The sequence below is a fragment of the Pipistrellus kuhlii genome, unplaced genomic scaffold (genome assembly GCF_014108245.1).
Source record: "Pipistrellus kuhlii isolate mPipKuh1 unplaced genomic scaffold, mPipKuh1.p scaffold_m20_p_11, whole genome shotgun sequence".
In the NCBI taxonomy this organism is placed as follows: domain Eukaryota; kingdom Metazoa; phylum Chordata; class Mammalia; order Chiroptera; family Vespertilionidae; genus Pipistrellus; species Pipistrellus kuhlii.
This window is the reverse complement of record NW_023425416.1, coordinates 16,053,142-16,072,677: the sequence shown is the minus strand read 5'-3', so window position 1 is coordinate 16,072,677 and position 19,536 is coordinate 16,053,142. Positions and strand designations below refer to the sequence as shown.

General features: G+C 41.3%; 3 protein-coding genes across 14 annotated transcripts in view; 1 reads left to right on the top strand and 2 right to left on the bottom strand.

Moving 5' to 3' along the window:
• Positions 1–91: 91 nt before the first annotated feature.
• GLT8D1 (glycosyltransferase 8 domain containing 1) lies at positions 92–11,336 on the bottom strand. 5 transcript variants are annotated; one of them, XM_045579088.1, is made up of 11 exons: positions 11,136–11,238; positions 9,418–9,511; positions 7,759–7,812; positions 7,578–7,676; positions 4,640–4,853; positions 3,133–3,250; positions 2,837–2,921; positions 2,575–2,687; positions 898–1,064; positions 701–813; positions 92–540 (listed from the first exon to the last, which is right to left on the bottom strand). In XM_045579088.1, the coding sequence occupies exons 3-11, from the start codon at positions 7,772–7,774 to the stop codon at positions 350–352; spliced, it is 1,116 nt and encodes a 371-aa protein (XP_045435044.1). In that variant the 5' UTR covers positions 7,775–7,812; positions 9,418–9,511; positions 11,136–11,238; the 3' UTR covers positions 92–349. The 5 variants fall into 5 exon arrangements, with proteins under 5 accessions (XP_045435044.1, XP_036286820.1, XP_036286819.1 ...); XM_036430927.2 differs by lacking the exon at positions 9,418–9,511 and having other exon boundaries at positions 11,136–11,336; XM_036430926.2 differs by lacking the exons at positions 9,418–9,511; positions 11,136–11,238 and adding an exon at positions 11,029–11,051.
• SPCS1 (signal peptidase complex subunit 1) lies at positions 10,638–13,605 on the top strand. Its single transcript, XM_045579632.1, has 5 exons — positions 10,638–10,787; positions 11,330–11,833; positions 12,164–12,223; positions 12,314–12,400; positions 13,127–13,605. The coding sequence occupies exons 1-5, from the start codon at positions 10,638–10,640 to the stop codon at positions 13,250–13,252; spliced, it is 927 nt and encodes a 308-aa protein (XP_045435588.1). The 3' UTR covers positions 13,253–13,605.
• Positions 13,606–14,503: 898 nt separating this feature from the next.
• NEK4 (NIMA related kinase 4) overlaps positions 14,504–19,536 on the bottom strand; it is a 29,411-nt gene continuing 24,378 nt past the window's right edge. For all 8 annotated transcript variants that reach the window (XR_004986784.2, XM_036430920.2, XM_045579083.1 and 5 more), the window contains one exon: positions 14,504–15,985. Coding sequence is in view for 7 of the 8 variants with exons in the window: in XM_036430920.2 (XP_036286813.1) it covers positions 15,893–15,985 (93 nt within the window). In the remaining variant the exon portion in view is untranslated. The remainder of the gene's footprint in view (positions 15,986–19,536) is intronic.

The following is a 19,536-nucleotide window of genomic DNA, read 5'->3' as shown; positions in this document are numbered from 1 at the left end:
GCAATGTAGAAAGTGTCTGAATTCCATAAAAAGACAATTCATCTCTTGCATACTGAATGGGTAGAATTATTTACCTGGATGCAAAAAGTCAGATACCTACTGAAAAATGTAGGTTTCACTTTATTTATAGATCAGGCCACAGGTTACAAATGTAAAACCAAGCAGCACGCAGTGTTTAACTAGCTGTGCCAGCTATTAGCAGTCCATTCACCTCTGGTTATTCAGTACTGCAAACACTTGGTAAGGCAGATGGAGTCGAAATGTTCCTTTTCCAGGGTTGCCACAATTACTTCCCACACATACTATCTTCCAGGATTTCCTGAGAAATGCTTATAGCATAAAGTATATTTTACTTTGTGTTTGAGATCTCTGTATGTCTTCTGATAAGGCTGAATTTGCCTGTTGGGTCAGGAATGTACCATTTTTCCCAGACATCAGTATATGAAGCAGTTCTTCCCCATGGCTTAAAGTGCCCATTCCAATGCAGTAATTTGGCAGCTTTTACAAACTGGGGCGAGTATCGTTTTCCAGCACTGGAGCCTTGTTGAGAGAGAAAGCCAAATGATTGTACTGGTCAGACATGACAATGCCACATCAAACTGGAGAAAACTTAAAAGGAAACAATATATCCCATCCCTGAGGGTAGTCCTTTAGATACTTAATTCCTTACTAGCTTAGGCCTTTTGTTAATTCTGCTTACCAAGGTGGCGCACGTTCCACATGGGGTCGATGGTAGAGTGCTGTTGATAAAATACGATCAACAGAGGAGGTGTTGTAATGCTGCCAGCCAGTGTCCTGCTGTACAGTCCCTCTCTTGGGACAGATAAATGGGAGCTGTTTAGTGAAGAATCATGACCAATTCCTGTTGAAATACAGCTAGGGCAGTTTTATACTTACTCTGCATTGAGTTTCATCCATTTTTCCAGCTGGTTGGTTATATTCTGTCTTTTCCATTCTGTCAAGTTTGCAACAAAAACTCCAGGATTAAATGAGCAGGTGCTGGCTTTCATGGAAAGCTTACGGATTCTTTCCTTTTTATAGTCAAGATATCCAATGTAATTGTACTAAAAACAAATGGGATATATAGTGTGTTCACTGCTTCAAACAGTAAATATATACAGCCATGCACTGCTTAATGATTTAGATATGTCCCGAGAAGTACTTGGTTGGGTGAAATCATTGTGTGAACATTGATAGCATGCATTTAACCCAAACCTAGATGAAGTGGCCTTTACACCTAGGCTGTGCATATAGCCTCATGCTCCCAGGCCTAAGCCTGTAGAGCATGTTACTATACAAAACAACACAAGATTAAATCAAGCACAAGAAGAAATGATCCAGTTGGCCTGGCTGGTGTGGCTCAGTTGGTTGGGTGTCAACTCCAACTCCTAAATGTTGTTTAATTTTGGGTCAGGATTACAGGCTCAATCCCCAGTAAGGGCTATGCAGGAGGCAGCCTATCAATGTTCCACTCTTACATTGATGTTTCCTCCCTTCTCCGAAAATTAAAAATGACACAGTAAACAGGAGATGTATGAGACTATTGCAGGTGTAATGGCATAGTATCTCACAGCAAATCTTTTTATAGAAAGGAAGGAAGAGAAACATAGATTGGCTGCCTCCTGCATACTTCCTACTGGGGATAGAATCCAAAACCTGGAATCAAACCTGCAACCTTTCAGTGCACAGGACAATGTCCAACCAACTAAGTCACACTGGCCAAGGCAGCAAACATTTTTATTCATAGAACAAGTATAAGTATATAGTAAGTACATAAATCAGTAGTAAAGTTGTTTATTACCAAGTATTATGTATTGTTCACGATTGTGCTATACTTACAATGTGCATAGTAGGTTTATCAGCATCACCGCAAACACATAATACATTGTGCTTTACATTATGACAACTACAAGCTCACTAGGCAATAGGAATTTTTCCATTATAATCTTATTGGGACCACTGTTGGATATGTGAAACAGTTATGCAGAACGTGGCTATAATTTGACAGCCAGTAAATACAATAGAAGAGTTGTGTATTTAAAACCTATGACTTCTTAGAGAATTACGAAGGGGTCTACAAATAAATAAGTGACATTTGTGATTCTAAGTTAGGCACAATAGGAAATTAGAAACAAGTCACTTGTTCAAGAAGAATAACCTATCTATAGAAAAACAGGCTTGAGTTTTGGGATGGAATAATTGGGGAATATAAAATGCAGCAACAAGAATTCCCAGCCGAAGCCGGTTTCGCTCGGTGGAGCGTCGGTCTGCGGACTGAAAGGTCCCAGGTTTGATTCCAGTCAAGGGCATGTGCATTGGTTGTGGGCACATCCCCAGTGTGTGTGTGGGGGGGCACATCCCCAGTGTGTGTGGGGGGGAGGGGGGCGTGCAAGAGGCAACTGGTCGATGTTTCTCTCTCATTGACGTTTCTAGCTATCTCTCCCCTTCCTCCTCTCTGTGAAATATCAATAAAAATATATTTTTAAAAAAAAAGTTCCCAGATTTTGCTGCCTCTCCCCATTACCTGCTTCGTAGGGAAGGGAGTGCCTACAAGGGTTCCAATGAGCACTTTACCTGGTTCCCTGCTCCGCGAATGACAGCTTTAGTAGAGGCTGAATCACAATCTTCTGAAAATGCAGCTGCATGTCCTGGCTTCAGTGGTGTATTGTACAGTGCAAAGATATCACCTGAAGTAGATAAGATATAGATTATTACTAATTTTCTCAAGATAACCTATTCTTTCCAATACTTAAGAGGATGATCTTAATAAGGATACTATATATAAGACAACAACTACAGACAGAATAGCACTAATGAGTGAAACATCCTTTAGTACCTTGCACAATCACATCATCATCCATGTATATAGCCTTCTTTGCGCTGGGAACTAGAATAGGCAAGTAGAACCTTGCAAAGGTTAACTGGGGAAGAAAAAGGAGAGGTTGGCATAGGACTCAACGAATGGCTGTATGCACATTTCATTTACTAGAATCTCCCAGAATGCTCTCGGTGCCCCTGACCAAGACAGCCAAAGGCCACTTAGAATCGCCCAGGCTTGGTCCCAGGAAATGACTTGCATCCATACACTCAATCATTTCCTAAGACTCTTAGACAAAGATGAATGGAACTCACTGGTTTTACGGATTCCCCTTGGTCCGGTTCCTCCTTTACTTTCCCTTCCAAAAGTTTAGTGTCAAAATTCACAATTTTGTACCTGATGCTTTTCAGAATACTGCTGCTGAGCCAAGACCTAATGAAAATGAAGTGCCAAAATTTCAGTTTTAAATAACCATGTCCCCAAACCACAGCCTTATCTTTTTGTGCCTTCAAAAGAGAAACCCTAGGGACCAATAGGTGCTTTCAACCTCTTCACTTCTCTGAGCCTCAATTTCCACATCTGAAGACTTCCCACCAAAGTCCCTCCCTGAGCCAAGATTCTCCACCAGGCTCACAATTTTTATCACTTCTGAAACTAAACTATTGTAGAAGAACTCCCTATGGAATTGAGAACATCCGATCACCACATGGATCAAATACATGGGTGAAGAAAATGAATCAAAGTGGGATGGCAGTAAAAGGTAATTATCAACAAAGCTGGTAATTAGCTAATCTACAGGCAGTGATTCACTGTAATGACTACATAATTCTTCCACCCTAGTCTAATGTACTGCCTGTGAGGAAAGTATTGCATCCTTTTCTTAGGTCCATTTCAATTCAGCACTTCGTGGACACAATGTTATCTGAAGTCTAAATGTTTTTCTGAGTTTTCAAAATCGAAAAATAACTTGCATGAAACATGGAGAAAGCTACAAGGACAGAAATGTTTTAGAACTTTGACAACTACTGTGTTTCCCCAAAAATAAGACATCCTACGAAAATAAGACCTAGCACATGGAAAGATAAGACATCCCCTGAAAATAAGACCTAGCACAACTTTGGGAGAAAAAATTAATATAAGACACTGTCTTATTTTTGGGGAGACAGGGTATTAACGTGTTATACCAGATGTTTCTTGGAATAAATCTTGGAACATTAATTCAAAGCATGGATGCAACTGTCACTCAGATTGGGTTTCTATTATTAATCACTACAATAATGAATAACCATTTACTGAGCGATTATGTACTAGGTATTTTTTTAATATTTTTTCTCATTTACTTGACACAATAATCCTCTAAGTGGAATATTTTCATCCCCTATTTAGAGATGAGGGTTTCAAAGGGTTAGGTAACGTTCCCCAATCACTCTGGGCCAGAATTTGTATCAGTGCCTGTGCTCACTTCACAATACCTTGCCATCGCTCCCACTTCCCTTCCTACTCTAGACCAGAAATACTCAGAGCATGTTTCATGAGATAAGAAACTTGTAACAGAATGTAAATCAACATATTACTTCCTGCATTGAGAAAATTACTAAAAAAATACCACTTGAGTTAACAGTATACATAGTGGCTCAGTTGATTTACATCTTAGTAAAAATTCTTTACATTGTTTCTGATATCATGGGGACATGCTTATGATATAATCACCTGGGAAAACTTGTCATGTGCAACTTCTATGTGGTATAATCTCAATTGTGTAGAGAAAATATATACTTATAAAGCATTCTCTAGAAGAATCACCAGGCAAACAGAGCTCACCGGAGATGGTCTGCTGTATGATTGAGCGTAACAATGTAGAAAATGACATTGGAGCGAGTGTTGTGCTGGATGCTGTTTATGGCTGCAATGGTCCCCCCGAGCCTATCTTCAGATGCAGCAATGACCACAGGAACCTCCTCTTGTCTCCCATCTACAGCATCATGGGGAGCATTTGGGATAAAGTCTATGGGCTGAAGCCCCACAATTCCTGAATCTGCAAAGAAAATATAAGAAAGGTCCTGTAATACAAACACAACCTCATGAGGCATTGACAAAGAGCACTAGACATGAAAACAGGTAAGGACTCTGATGCTTATTTACCTCATTCCCATTACAATGTGAATATACAGCCCAGAAATTATGTTTTCCTATATAGGTTTTTGGAAAAACAGAAGCAGCATTGAAAAACAAACACCCAGGTCAACAAAATTATACACAACTGATGGGAATAGAACAGAATTTTTCTAGCAATTTTTGGCAATTTGTACCAAGAGCCTTAAATAGGTACATGGCCTTTGACTCACAGTATGTAATTCCTTTTGCCTCTCAAGGACATAATCTGAGAGGTAATCAAAAGCCACGATTTTATTTACAATTGTGAAAACTTAGAAACAAAGTTTTTCACACTATGAATCATGACCCATAAGTAGGCATGAAATCAATTTAGAGGGTCATGATCAGAATTTGAATGGAAAACGGTTCCCGAATTGGAACAGTACATTGAATTAGAAAATATCAGAATGGGCCGAAACCGGTATGGCTCAGTGGATAGAGCGTCGGCCTGAGGACTGAAAGGTCCCAGGATCGATTCCGGTCAAGGGCATGTACGTTGGTTGTGGGCACATCCCCAGTAGGGGGTGTGCAAGAGGCAGCTGATTTGTATTTCTCTCTCATCGATGTTTCTAACTCTCTATCCCTCTCTCTTTCTCTCTATAAAAAAATCAATAAAATAATAAAAAGAAAATATCAGAATGGGAAAAAATATATATCAGAGTATATCCCACAAAGCAACTGCACATACTGTTTTGTTAACCTTTTTGCCTTTCATAATATATTTATTCATTTAACACTCGGTGCCTACTATGTGCCAGGCAATATCCAGGCATTGGGGTTATGGCCATGAATAAAAGACAAATCTAAATCTCTACCATCATGAAAGAAGGATAGACAATCAGCACACACACGTATATGTTTGTGCTATATGTAATTCTTATTGTGGGGTTGCCATAAAAAAATCAGCAAGTCAGCCTAGCTGGCTTTGCTCAGTGGATGGAGCGTTGGCCTATGGACTGAAGAGTCGTGGATTTGATTCTGGTCAAGGGCATATGACTGGATTGTGGGCTCGATCCCCAGTACTGGGTGTGTAGGAGGCAGCCGATCAATGATTCTCTCATCACTGATGTTTCTATCTCCCTCTCCCTTCCTCTCGGAAATCAATATTTTTTTTAAAAAGTTCTGATCACAAGAACAAAAATTATTTTTTTTAAAAATCAGAAAGTCATTGTACCAAAAGACTTTCCTATGGAAACAAATAAACTATGTGGTATTAAATTACATATGAACTCTGGTTGGTTTGGCTCAGTGGATAGAGTGTCAGTTGTGGACTGAAGGATCCCGGGTTCGATTCTGGTCAAGGGTCAGACCTCAGTTGCAGGCTCAATCCCTGGCCCTGGTTGCATTGTGTAGAGGAGGCAACCAATCTATCTCTCTCCCACTGATGTTTTTCTGTCTCTCATCCTCTCACTCTATCCTCAGGAGAGAATTAACCAAGATAATTAAAGAAAATAATAAAGTTACATATGAAGTTTCCACTGCCATGGTAACATACTTAGGATATAATCATGAGGAAAAACATGTCATATGCAAATTTATATATATTATAGTATAAATTCAACTATACAGAAAAAATGGGGGGGGGTGTCCTGGAAGGTACTAAGTTAAAATTTTAATAATAATTATCTCTAGGCATTGATCATTTAGTCAATGGATATTTTATTGACACCTCCTACATATCAGCTGTCACTTAGAGGCACAGGAGATAAAGCGGTAAACAAAATGCCCTCATGGAGCTTGAGTGCTATTTTCTTTTTTATAAAAGTTCCTATGAGAAGCAGGCATTACTTTACGTACATACAGGGGTGGGCAAAAGTAGGTTATAGTTCATATGGGAAATAATACAATATATACACACACACATATATATTCATATAAATACATACTCACTTATATACACACTGTTATAAGACATGCTGTCAGAACACTCAGGAAAGCTATTAGTTTTTTCTTGCTCTGGTCAACTATGGCATGTGGCAATCCAAAATTGATTTTTAACGAATACTCAAGCTTCAAACATGCCTCAATACCAAGGCAGAACAGTATAAACAACTAATTTTTAATATCTAGCAATGGAGTTATATAATAAAGTGATTTTTAAGATCAGTTTTGTTTTACTATTAGAGTCCTGCTGATACAGTTCACAGGTTATAGGAAAGTATCAGGAGAAGGGAGGTAACCAGACTGACTGACCTCTAGTGCAGTGGTTGCCAACTGGTGGTCTGCAGACTAGTGATCAGTGAGGTCCAAAAGGCTGGTGACCGCTGCTCTAGTGACACAGCTGGCATGAGACACCTAGGACACTCACTGGCCCACCTTCTGAGGCTGCTCCGCTGAAATGTGAGCCAACAGAAGCCACCCACAGAGGCTCCTTACTGACCTCTGATTTGGTAAAGCATCTTTTGTCAGATCAAACTCTTAGCAAACAACTGCACCGAAGAGGTGGGAAGGGAAGGCTACAGAGCACAGTGAGTGCCACCATGCCTTAACCCAGGGCCTTTAGTTTTTGTAAAGCTAAGAAAGGTTTCTTTTCCTTTCACCCATGATATAACTTAGGGTGTGGGACTCACTCCAGCTCCTCCACAGATGCCAAGGGTTCCCATACCTGAAACTTCATTCCTTAGCAAACTGCTCAGGCCAAGGAAATTATGGTGCAAAACCAGTAAGAAGAAAACAACAGCCAGGACCAGGATGATGATGTTTACTGAAACACAGAGGGAAAGCCTGCATTATATCTCTTTACCTTGTGATCAGGAATAAAAACATAACCTGTAGAAAGAGCATACCTTTACGGAATGTCATCTTCCTCTTCTGTCTTACATAAATATCAGTTATTAACCCTACAAAACAAAAAGAAGCCCCCAAATTCAGCAGGTACAGAAGAAAGGCCATCAAAATGCCTAAACACTTTTATTTAAACAGGAACAAGAATTGCATACCTTCTGCTAGGTATGCAACAGTTTCCAAGAACCCAATTTGGGATCTGAATTTTTATGGCAATCATAATAAAATATTTCCAAATAACTTGGAAAAATAAGGTAACCTTGTACATTATATATCTCAGATGAAAAAAGAAATTCTACCAAGAGGACTAGCTGGGGTCTAACCACTCTGGAAAGTATAGTTTCTCAGACAAAGCTCTAACATCTGCTTACTAGGACCCAACTTTCACCAAGCCTGGAGAAAACTATCTCACTCAAATTCAAATAAATCTCATCTCGTTAATGGTACAAAGGACAGTGATTTAGCTCAACACTGTCCAGCAACAGTCACAGGTGGTGTGTGAATTGAGAGGCACATGTAGTTGTGCTACCCTGTTTCCCCGAAAATAAGACAGTGTCTTATATTAATTTTTTTCTCCCAAAGTTGCGCTAGGTCTTATTTTCAGGGGATGTCTTATCTTTCTATGCACTAGGTCTTATTTTCGGAGGATATCTTATTTTTGGGGAAACATGGTATTACAGTTGGTTAGACACAAGAAAAACAATCCTAGTATTTGATGGCATGGCAGAAACCACTGCTCCTAACTCTTACACAGTTAACTGTTCGAAAAATATCAATTATTAAGGCGTATGTCTGAGTCTTAGTTCCTTGCCTGGTGCTATTCCTACTGATGGGTTTGTTGATTTGGGTTAGAAGGTACTCATTCTAAAAACAAAACTGCATGCAGACCCTGGAATGTGTACCAATGGCTTATATTTTTGTTATGAGTATACAGAAATATACAATTTGGCCGAAACCAGTTTGGCTCAATGGATAGAGCGTCGGCTTGGGGACTGAAAGGTCCCGGGTTCGATTCCGGTCAAGGGCATGTACCTTGGTTGCGAGCATATCCCCAGCAGGGGGTGTGCAAGAGGCAGCTGATCGATGATTCTCCCTCATGGATGTTTCTAACTCTCTATTTCTCTCCCTTCCTCTCTGTACAAAATCAATAAAATATATATTAAAAAAAAAAGAAATATACAATTTGATCAGTAATATTCAAAGTGAAAATTAATATTTTTTGTTTAGAAATTTTTAAATGTCCACATTCCCAACTTACTCACAAAACACATATGCACTCACACACGGCAGGACCCCAAAAAATATGGCAGTAGGGCAAAAGACTTCCTTTTTAAAAAAATCCTCACATAAGGATATGTTCTTACTGATTTCAGAAGAGAAAAAGGGAGGAGGAGAGAGAAGCAGATAAACACTGACCAGCTGCCTTCCAAACAAACCTGCATCCTGGGTATGTACCCTGACCAAGAATTGAACCTTTCAATATATATCAGTACAGGGGATAATGCTCCAACTGAGCCACTCTGGCCAGAGCAAGGCTTTTTTCTTTTTTAACTTGCTAGTTACCTGCATTAGTACTCCCATTCAGCAGCTGTGCTCATCTTTCTGCTTTCCCCCATTACTATGTACACGAAAAGCCATTCCACTGATGGCCTGTAACCTACCTTATAACTGCCTCCTTGGTGCAGCCTCGGCAAACTCTTTCTCTCTCTGCTGGATCACGCCCATCAGCATATTATCATGCTCCAGGATCTTCCACTTAAAAAGAAGAAAGCAAAAAAGAAACCACTCCTTCACCCCAGTTGACCCTCAAACCCATTTCTCTGCATCCCCTCACTGTAGCAGCTCGATGGGATGTAAAGTACCCAGCTCCACTTCCTCTTGCTCCCTTTACCCTTCTCCAACCAACTTCTATTCCTACCGCTCCATTCAAACTGGTCTTATCAAAGTCACCCAAGACCACGGTCATTTTTCTGTCCTCTTAACCTATCAGGGAAGTTTACTACCCACCTCCTGCTGCCCCCACATTATGAAATTTCATTTGTTTATTTCTTCTAGGAGAAAAGCGACCCCAATGAAAAGTGCTTATCCTCTCCATCTAAAATCACATCTGGCAAATGGTACGAGGCATGTAATACTTGCTGAATGATCGAGCTTATTCATCTAGGGCACATGTGTCAAACACAAGGCCCACGGGCCAAATCCGTCCCGCCAGGCCTTGCAATGTGGCCCGCACCGCGCTGTCATCACTGCACTCCGCTGCGTTTCCATCACAATGACAGTTTATGACTGTTCAGTAAACCATTCGGCCCGCGATTTAGGCTGGATTTTAGATTTTGGCCCCTTCTCTGATTGAGTTCGACACCCCTAATCTAGGGGCAGCAAGAGTGGGTCTCAGCTCAGAAAGGGAAATCAATCTTTTATGAGAATCATGAGAAAGGGCATGGATTCCCATGGAGATCTCTCTCAAGTGGAGCCTGACAGGCAATTTCCTCTTCCCGTCTTACCTGTACCATAAAGTCTCTACAACTGCCACCCTCTTAAGTTCATTTAAAGAGGGATAGCGCAGAGGAATATGTCTATTTCTACGTAAGACAAAAAAACCTTAAGCCATTTTCTCCCACCTCATCAGGCCAGGGCTTAGTTGGCTTTCAGGAGTAAGGGAGCCCCCAAACCCTAACTTCAGCTGCACCTCCCCTGAGTTCCCACACCTCCCCGGTCTCCCTCCCTCTGGGTAAAGGCTGCTGCCCTGAATTTCTGGGGAACGTGGCTGTCTCCCTGGGCACACTCTGGTGCTAGGAAGGCAAGGTGGTGGTCACAGCCACATCCTTGGCCCACTGCCTGGCACAACAAAGGACACCGTGAATGTTCGCTGACTGCATGCATGAGGGGCGGCGGCCACGCACCAACCTGCCCCGGGAGCGCCGAGAATCCCACAATCAGTGACCCTTCCCTTCCGTGCAGCATCGCACAGAGGCCGGAGGGCCCGCTGGGCGCACAGGCCCGGCCTCTGCAGAACGGTTTCTCTCTGAAAGTGGGAAGGGGCCTAGGCTTTTGAGACAGACCCTGGCCTTAAGAGAAGCAGAGAGAACCCCGCGCTGGTCTCTCCCGGGAGGGCCCGGTGCAGTCGGTGGAAGGCCAGCTTGGAGAATCTAGGGTGCGAGCTCTCTCCACGCCGGTGCAAAAGACAGCCAAGGGCCCGGCCTCCTCTCCGAAGGGATTTCCTTCTTCTAACCTGGGGTACTCCCTTCTAAATTCTAGGGGTCACAAGGGCCGCCTAGGGGTGCGGGGGATGTGACGCTCTACAGGTTCCCCTCGGGCCCAGAGAAAGACTCTGGGTTCGGGTAAGCAGCTACCCTGCGGACGCTCGCAGCCAACTTACCTGCAGCCGGAGGAGGAGCCCGGCCCGCCCCGCCCCGCCAGCTCAGCTCCACTGCAGGCCCGGCCCAGGCTCCGCCCGGCGCCTGCGTCACCGCCCTGCGGACCGAGGCTGCCCGCCCGCCGGCTCCGCGCCGCCCGCCGCTCCGAAGGCCCAAGCCCGCCCGCTGCGAGGGCGGCGAGAGTCCCGCTTGACAGGCGCCGCCGGGCAGCCCCGGCGCCGGGGTCCTCGCCACAGAAAGCCCGTTGCCATGGCGCCGGAGCGCGCGCCGGCGGCCGTTGAGCCTCAGAGGCGCAGCCCAAGACAGTGTGGGGAGCCGAGGCCGCGGTTCCCAGCGCCCAACGGCACCGACGGCGAACCGTTCCCCGGCGCGCAATGGCTCGTCGAGGCCGCCGCGGTCACCCCCTCAGCGGGCAGGGCGGCGGGGTCCCGGAAGCGCCTGGCGCCTAGCGATGGAGCGGGGCGGGGCCTCGGGTCGGTCGGAGACATCCGCTTCCGGGCCTGCGGCCATTGCTCTTCCCGGATCGACAGGCTCGCCTTGCCGTGCCCGGGACCACTCCCCAAGTTGTTCGGCACCTGAGGCGCGGCCGCCCTCGCCCCGCCGCCGGACGCCCTCGCCCCGCCGCCGGACGCCCTCGCCCCGCTGCCGGACGCCTCAGCCAGCCATGCTGGAGCACCTGAGCTCGCTGCCCATGCAGATGGTGAGGCCCGCCGCGGCCCCCGCCCCCTCGCTCGCGGCCCGCCGGTCTGACAGCTTCGGAGTCCGTGTGGGAGACCCGCCCGCTGCATCGCGGCTCCTGGCCCAAACTCCTACCTTATGCTCTTCACTTCCTTCCTCCGCGAGAATCCCCTCGCCCGTACTCCGTTAGGATGCTCCCGCTGCCCCGGGAAACCCCGCTTTTCTTCCTCGCCCAGGCCCTTGGGGACCCCCTGACGCTGGGTTGCCCGGTGCCAACGCCGTGAAACCAGGGCAGGGATTTGTATCTCTTCGGTGATGGAACGAATCCTGCTCTGCTTTCCTTCACCTTTAGGATTACAAGGGCCAGAAGCTAGCTGAACAGATGTTTCAGGGAATTATTCTTTTTTCAGCAGTAAGTATTGACTTAGCATGATCTTTTTTTTTTTTTTTTTTTCCTTCTTCTTACCCACCAGACTGACTATTCAATATACTTTGTCTCTAGATAGTTGGATTTATCTACGGGTACGTGACTGAACAGTTCGGATGGACTGTCTATATAGTTATGGCTGGATTTGTGTTTTCGTGTTTGGTAAGAAATCTGTGGGTGTTTGAATATTAGTGGCAACTTTGTGTTGTCTGAATTGGGTTGTTTTGGTTGGACCTATTAGTGAAAACCAGCACCAGCTTTTCCCTCATCCTTTTCCATCAATGTTACCCTTTGCTGCCACTTGAAAAGTAGAATGCCAAATAGTGTCGGATGAGGAAAGCTGCATAAAAAAGGATACACCTCATTTATTTTAGCAGCTGCTCCAAGCAATAATCTGAAAGTTAAAGCTAGCAGAAATTTTTATAAAATACTTTTAATTTTTTTTTAGCAGAAATTTTTATAAAATACTTTTAATTTTTTTTTAGGGGAGGGAAAGGGATAGAGAGAAACATCGATGAGACAGGAACATCATCAATCAGCTATACCCACACTAGGGATGAGCCCGCAACCCGGACATGTGCCCAGACCCAGAATCAAACCGGAAACCTCTTTCTGAGTCTTGGGTGTCGTTCACCCTCTGAGCCACACCAGCTGGGCCAAGTTTTTTTAAGATCTTCACACTGCTCCCTCCCCTCCCCTATGTGTGTAAACTGTGAAGCTTGCTTGCATCACTTAAAAGTATCTTGTGTGAGCATTGGCATGTTTTTCACATGAATATCAGTTTTGTTGTTGGTTTTACCTTTAGTGTAGGAGTCATTTGGGAACCAGGCATTATACGGAATGCTCTTTAATGGCTACTACTGATTCATTTTCTCTGTTCTGGCTCAGCTGACACTTCCTCCATGGCCCATTTATCGCCGGCACCCCCTCAAGTGGTTACCAGTTCAAGATTCAGGCACAGAAGACAAGAAACCAGGGGAAAGGAAAGTTAAAAGGCATGCTAAAAATAATTGATTGGGAGTTTACATGATTCAGCTTTATTATTGTACCTGCTTTTGTATCCTGTGAGATGAGCTAAATTTTCACACCCAAACAAGAGCTAAAAACCACCTATGCTACGGTACAACTGTTATATTTTTCTCTCTATATTTCACTTCTCAGTTGGGCTTTGACTAGTACATATTTTAGACCTCTTCGTAATCTTTCTCTGAAATGGAGAACAGAAAATACAAGTATGCAAACTTTCTTTCAGGTCTACAAAAGTAATACTTGCTTCATAAATGGTAGTACAACTTAATTATCAGAGTTTTATAAATCATTATTAAGCTGTTTGAATATTTTCAATTAAAACTCACAGTGCAAGTCTATGCCTAAAGAGTCTTTTATTCATTGTTCTGATAGTAAGATTACTAGTAAAAGCCAAAGTTAGAAGCTCATAGTTCTGAATGTCAGTAAGCACCTAATGAAAAAATTTACAAATGTAAATTTGTGATGTAGTAGTATTTTAGTACCACTAAAATAAGGCTGATGTTAAGCAGAAAACATTTTATTATTTTTTAAAATATATTTTATTGATTTTTTTTTTTTTTTTAGAGAGAGAGGAATAGAGAATTAGAAACATTGATGAGAGAGAAACATCGATCACCTGCCTCCTGCACACCCCCCACTGAGGACATGCCCGCAACTAACACACGTGCCCCTGACCAGAATCAAACCCGAGACCTTTCAGTCCGCAGGCTGATGCTCTACCCATTGAGCCAAACCGGTTTCTGCCATTTCATTATTCTTTACCTGAGGTGGGCCAGAGGGAAAAATCTATGAAGATATAAATTCCTTTTACATTTTCCAGAAGACTGAAAAGAAAATTTTCTAAAGATCTTATGTGAGATGGAGGGTTATTATAGATAATATTCCGTTTCTCAATACCAGGATATATGACTTCCAGACTGTGAGTTTAAAAAAAAAGGATCAAAGACCTTGATACAGCAAAAGTCAGGCAAGTTTTTTAAAAGGCAGTATAATAAATGTGGTTTAAAAGTTAGGAGCAGATTTTTTTCATTCTAAGAAAATAATATGTACAACTTTATATCAATAAGTTAGAAATCATAATCAATGACTTCTAGAAATGTAGATTTCTGAAATGTGCAAGAAATGATGAATAGCTCAGGAAGACCAAGGATTTGCCCCCATCTAGGCATTGGGACTAGATGTGTTTTTTATCTTTATTGTTGAAACTGTTAACAAGTATCCTCTTTCTTCTCCCTCTCCCCCAAATTGGGACTAGATGGTTTTATAGTTGAGTTCTAACAAACCCTTCAAAATAAAAATAAAAGGTCTCAGAAACAAGGCTATGAGCATTTTAAGGACAAGGGAGTATTGTTTTAGTCACCACTGCATTCCCAGCTCCAGGAATAGCACCTAGCAAAACAATAAAGGTCTGTTAAGTGACTGGAAAGGAAACATTTCATTAGAGTATTTTATGTGTGTATATATATATTCAAAGAAGATACCTTTTTTAAAAAATATTAATTTATTTCAAGAGAGTAAGGGAAAAGGAAAGAGAAACATCAATGATGAGAAAAATCATTAATCAGCTGCCTCCTGCATGCCCCCTACTGGGGATGGAGCCCACAGTCTGGGCATGTACCTTCACCAGGAATCAAATCATGACCTCCTGGTTCATGTGTCGCCACTCAACCACACAGCCATACGAGCCAGGTGGGAAGCTACATTTTTAATTAAAAACATTTTTGGAGCAGATTTCATTTTTAGAGTCTCTGAATACAGAGGTGAAAATTTACTAATCAATACTTATAAAACCTTTACTAGGTGGGCAATACCCCCTCATAAATAACTAACAGGTAATACATAAACATACATTTGAAACATGAGAAGACAAACTTCAGGAGAGAAATATGCTGAACTCTACTTATAAATTGCTTAATTGGAAAAGGAATAAGTGTTTTAAAAATGTTTTCCCTCATGAAGAAATCTAAAAAAATTTTAAAAAACACACATATAAAAACATTCATTTACAAAGCCAAAATATCTCTTAGTTTCAATTCTTCTATACCCTAGATAAGGTGCATATTACATGAAAATACAATGTTAAATGTCCATCAGTATGTAAAGAGGAATTCACTTGCTCAAGTACTAGAAACAACTTTACATTCTTTAAATATACTCCTGGAATCTTGAATTTTCCCCCAAAATAATTTATCAACTACTACCTAAGGTAATAACAATGACAAGTAGTATCACTGGACATATGTCGTTTATTTTTCCTATTGCTTTTATCACTGCAGTATAATATAAAACTTCCAATCCAATATTATATGGTCCTTATTCAGGCTAATTACAATAGTACCTTAAAAAAATAAAGTTCTAGATATAAAATTGGTGGTTTAAGGCTCAGTAAATAACCAAAGTCTTATAACAGATTTTTCCTCACAAAATAAGACAGCCAAAGGTTCTGTTGTGACTTTGCTTCATATTACATTGGTCTGTCACGTTTTTCCAGTAAAAAACAAAACTAAAAACCACCCAAGAGCTATAAAGATGGTGAATAGCCTCCAACCATCATTATAAGTTTGTTTCTGTTTAAGCCAAAAACTTTTGAATATAAGTCTTTAGCTCTGGCAGCAGGTTAAATTCTCAAAAATTCACATTTTCTTCAAAAAATTTCAATTGGCGAGCTTTCACACTGTAAGTCGTATACTTTTCACCCATATGCTTCTGCAAACGTACCTATTTGGGAAACATAAAAAGAAAATCAGTATGTAGTAGAAAAAAATATTTTTCTAATCTTAGAACAGCTTTACTAAGAATGATACCAAAGGTGGGTATCATATGGGTAAATACTAAGTATATTTACATAAAAGTTTGAACTTCAAAATATCAAAAATTGTAAGAAATTAAAAAGCAAACAATAAGCTAGGGAAAATATTTTCAACATACATGCAAAATATATTAATATACAGATGTCCTCCTCTGGCTGGTATGCTCTGTGGTTAGAGTGCCAGCCCATAAACTGAAGGATTATAGGTTCAATTCCCAGTCAAGGGTACATACCTATTATAGGTTACAGGCTCAATCCCAGAGCCCAGTTGGGGTGCATGTGGGAAGCAGCCAATCAATGTCTCTCACATTGATGTTTCTCCCCTGCCTCTCCCTCCCATTCTTTATAAAAATCAATGGAAAATACATTCTTGGGTGAGAACCACAACAAAATATATTGTGTGTATGTGTGTATATATATATATATATATATATGGTGTTCCCAAAAAAAAGTATACATACACTTTGAATAATTTTAAAGGCAGTGTTTATTAAAATAATGTCATTTTCAAAACTGAACTATCAGCTGTGTATGTATATTTTTTGGGACACTGTATATAAACATGTTAATATATATGAGCTCTTAGAATCAAAACTAGTATTTTATTGAACATCAGAATTGATAAAACAACAAAAGCAATCCCACATGTAATTCAGCAAAGGCATTTACAAAATAATACAAATAACCAATTAACATATAGAAGTAAAACTTGACTACGTGACACTGTTGAAAGAAATGCCTAAAATTAACTGATGTGTTAAACAGATATGGACCTCCTGATACAATGTACTGAGGACACATCACTTCTGTAATACTCCTGCCAATAATGCATCATCTGAATCTACTCAAGATGTCAAACAAATCCAAACAGGCATTTTATAAAGTAGATGGCATATACTCTAAAAATGTCAAGGTAGTAAAAAACAAAGTCTAGATAATAGTTCCATATTAAAGGAGAAGTAACAATAAAATGTAATCCTAATTGGTTCCACATGTGGCAGGGAGCTCTGTAGATGGAAAAATCTCTGAAAATGGCCCTATGGGCATACAGCAAATAAAGACACTTTTCCACACCCCAAGATAATCTAAAAATAAGAACAGTAAGCTGAAACCGGTTTGGCTCAGTGGATAGAGTGTCGGCCTGTGGACTGAAAGGTCCTGGGTTCAAATCTGGTCAAGGGCATGTACCTTGGTTGCGGGCACATCCCCAGATCAGTAAAATAAATTTAAAAAAAAAAAAGAATAGTGAGAATCTGTACTATATGAATTAAGATCAACTGCCTGCCTCCCCATTCCCAGGCCTAATGAGACAAAAAGTACATCAGACTGGTGAAGCCAACAAAACAGGGCTCTTTTCCCCAGCTCCTAGTCAGAGGCTATGCTCATGGATGAGGGAGGACATCAGAATACCTTATCTCATCCTGCCCCCAGTACCTGTTGAGGATAAGTTTTGGAAGAGTGCAGCCAAAAGGTGGGAGTTTCCTCCTTACACCCAGCTTGACTTGTAGGAAGGAGGCTCTACTGAAAATAGTGAAGTCCTAATCTACCTTTACCCTCCAGAACTTTTTTATTTTTCAAAATATATTTTTATTGATTTCAGAGAGGAAGAGAGAGCTCCGGAGAGAGACAGAAACATCAATGATGAGAGACACTCAGATTGGCTGGCTCCTGCACACCCTCCACCAGAAACAGCCCATAACCCGGGCATGTCACCTTGACTGAAATCAAATCCGGGACCCTTAAGTCCGCAGGCCCAATGCTTTATCCTTTGAGTAAAACCAGCTAGGACCCACAGAGCTTTAATTATTACTTTCTAAATATGTTTTTATTGATTTCTTTTAGAGAGGAAGGGAGAGGGATAGAGATAGAAACATCAAAGATGGGCCCCTACTGGAGACTGAGTCTGCAACCAGGGCATGTGCCAACGGGGAATTGAAGAACCTCTTTGTTTGATGCTCAACCACTGAACCATGCAGGCCAGGCCCACAGAGCTTTTAAAGTGGGGTTATCACTCAGAAACAAACATGCTAATTGTCCTCAGACCTCAACTCCAGAGCTTTGCTCAGATATTTTACCTGGAATCTTTTCTTAAATGAACTGACTTCATTTGAAGCAAACTATGGAAAAATTCAAGCCTAAAAGTTCTCTCAAAAAACAAAACAAAAAAAAGGAGATTGTAGATTCATTGGATATACAGGTTAAATTGTAGGCTACTTTCATGGAAACAAACAAGAAGCTGGGAGGAGGTTCCCTGGGTCAGAACCATTCTCAAACATTGACCTTTTGAACTATCCCTTCAAAGGAGTCTAAATTTGAATATAAGTCTTTATTCTGATCAATCTGTAGCACAGTTTATGCCCCAGGACATTGTAGGAAACAGCAGAGCAAACAGCCGGGTGAGATCAGGGAAAAGGAGAGTATCCAGAGAGCGCTCCCAAACCCTGTCGTTCCAAGGCGGCTGTGGACATGCCCAAAGTTGCACCCACTGAGGGGCAATATCAGAGGCTTTACACTGGAGGAAGGAGGAAGGGGTGAAATAGACTACACTAAAACAATCCAGCCAGTTACTAAACATTCAAATAACAGTAACAACCCTCACTTCCAGGGAGGCTAGTAACCAAAATTATAAAAACACTAGGGGCCTAGTGCAAGGATTCGTGCACATTGAAAGGAAATTAATTCGAAGATTTGTGCAGTAATTATATTACTGCAAAAAGTGACATGTCAATATAGTATATGTAAGACAGTATCATAAGTGAAAACAACATGTCATTGGCACCAGCGAGAGCTTTATATGTATCATGCATGAGCGAGTTAACGTTTATTTTTAAATTGCCAGTGCACATCATATGTACCAGTCGGACAGTCACTTAGCCTTTTATATATATAGGTGTCTAAAATTTCCAGTTTCCAAAATAAAATTATGAGACAGCAAAGAAACATGACATTCACTGGGGGAGGAGGGGGAGAAAGCATGTGAAGAGAAATTGCCTGTAAGAACAATTAGATATTGGATGTAAGAGAAAAAGACATCAAAATAGCCGTTATAAACATGTTCACAAAAACTAAAGAAATTCATGATTATAGAAGTAAAGTATGATTATAATGTCATATCAAATAAAGAATATTGATAAAGAAATAAATTATAAAAAGAACCAAATGGAAATTCTGGAATTAAAAAGTACTGCATAACAAATAAAAACTCATCAGAGGGGCTCTACAGTATATTTGAATGAAAGAATAAGGAAGCTTGGAGATATATCCGTGGAGATTATGTAATCCACAGGGCAGAGAGAAAAGAAAACAAACAGTCTCAGGGAAATGTGGGACACTATTTGTACATACCATCACCAGTGTGATGGATCAGCGAAAGAAGAGAAAGAAGTAGAAAAATATTTAAAGAAATAATGGCTGAAAATCTCCCAGATTTATTGAAAGAAACATTACACATGCAGGAAGC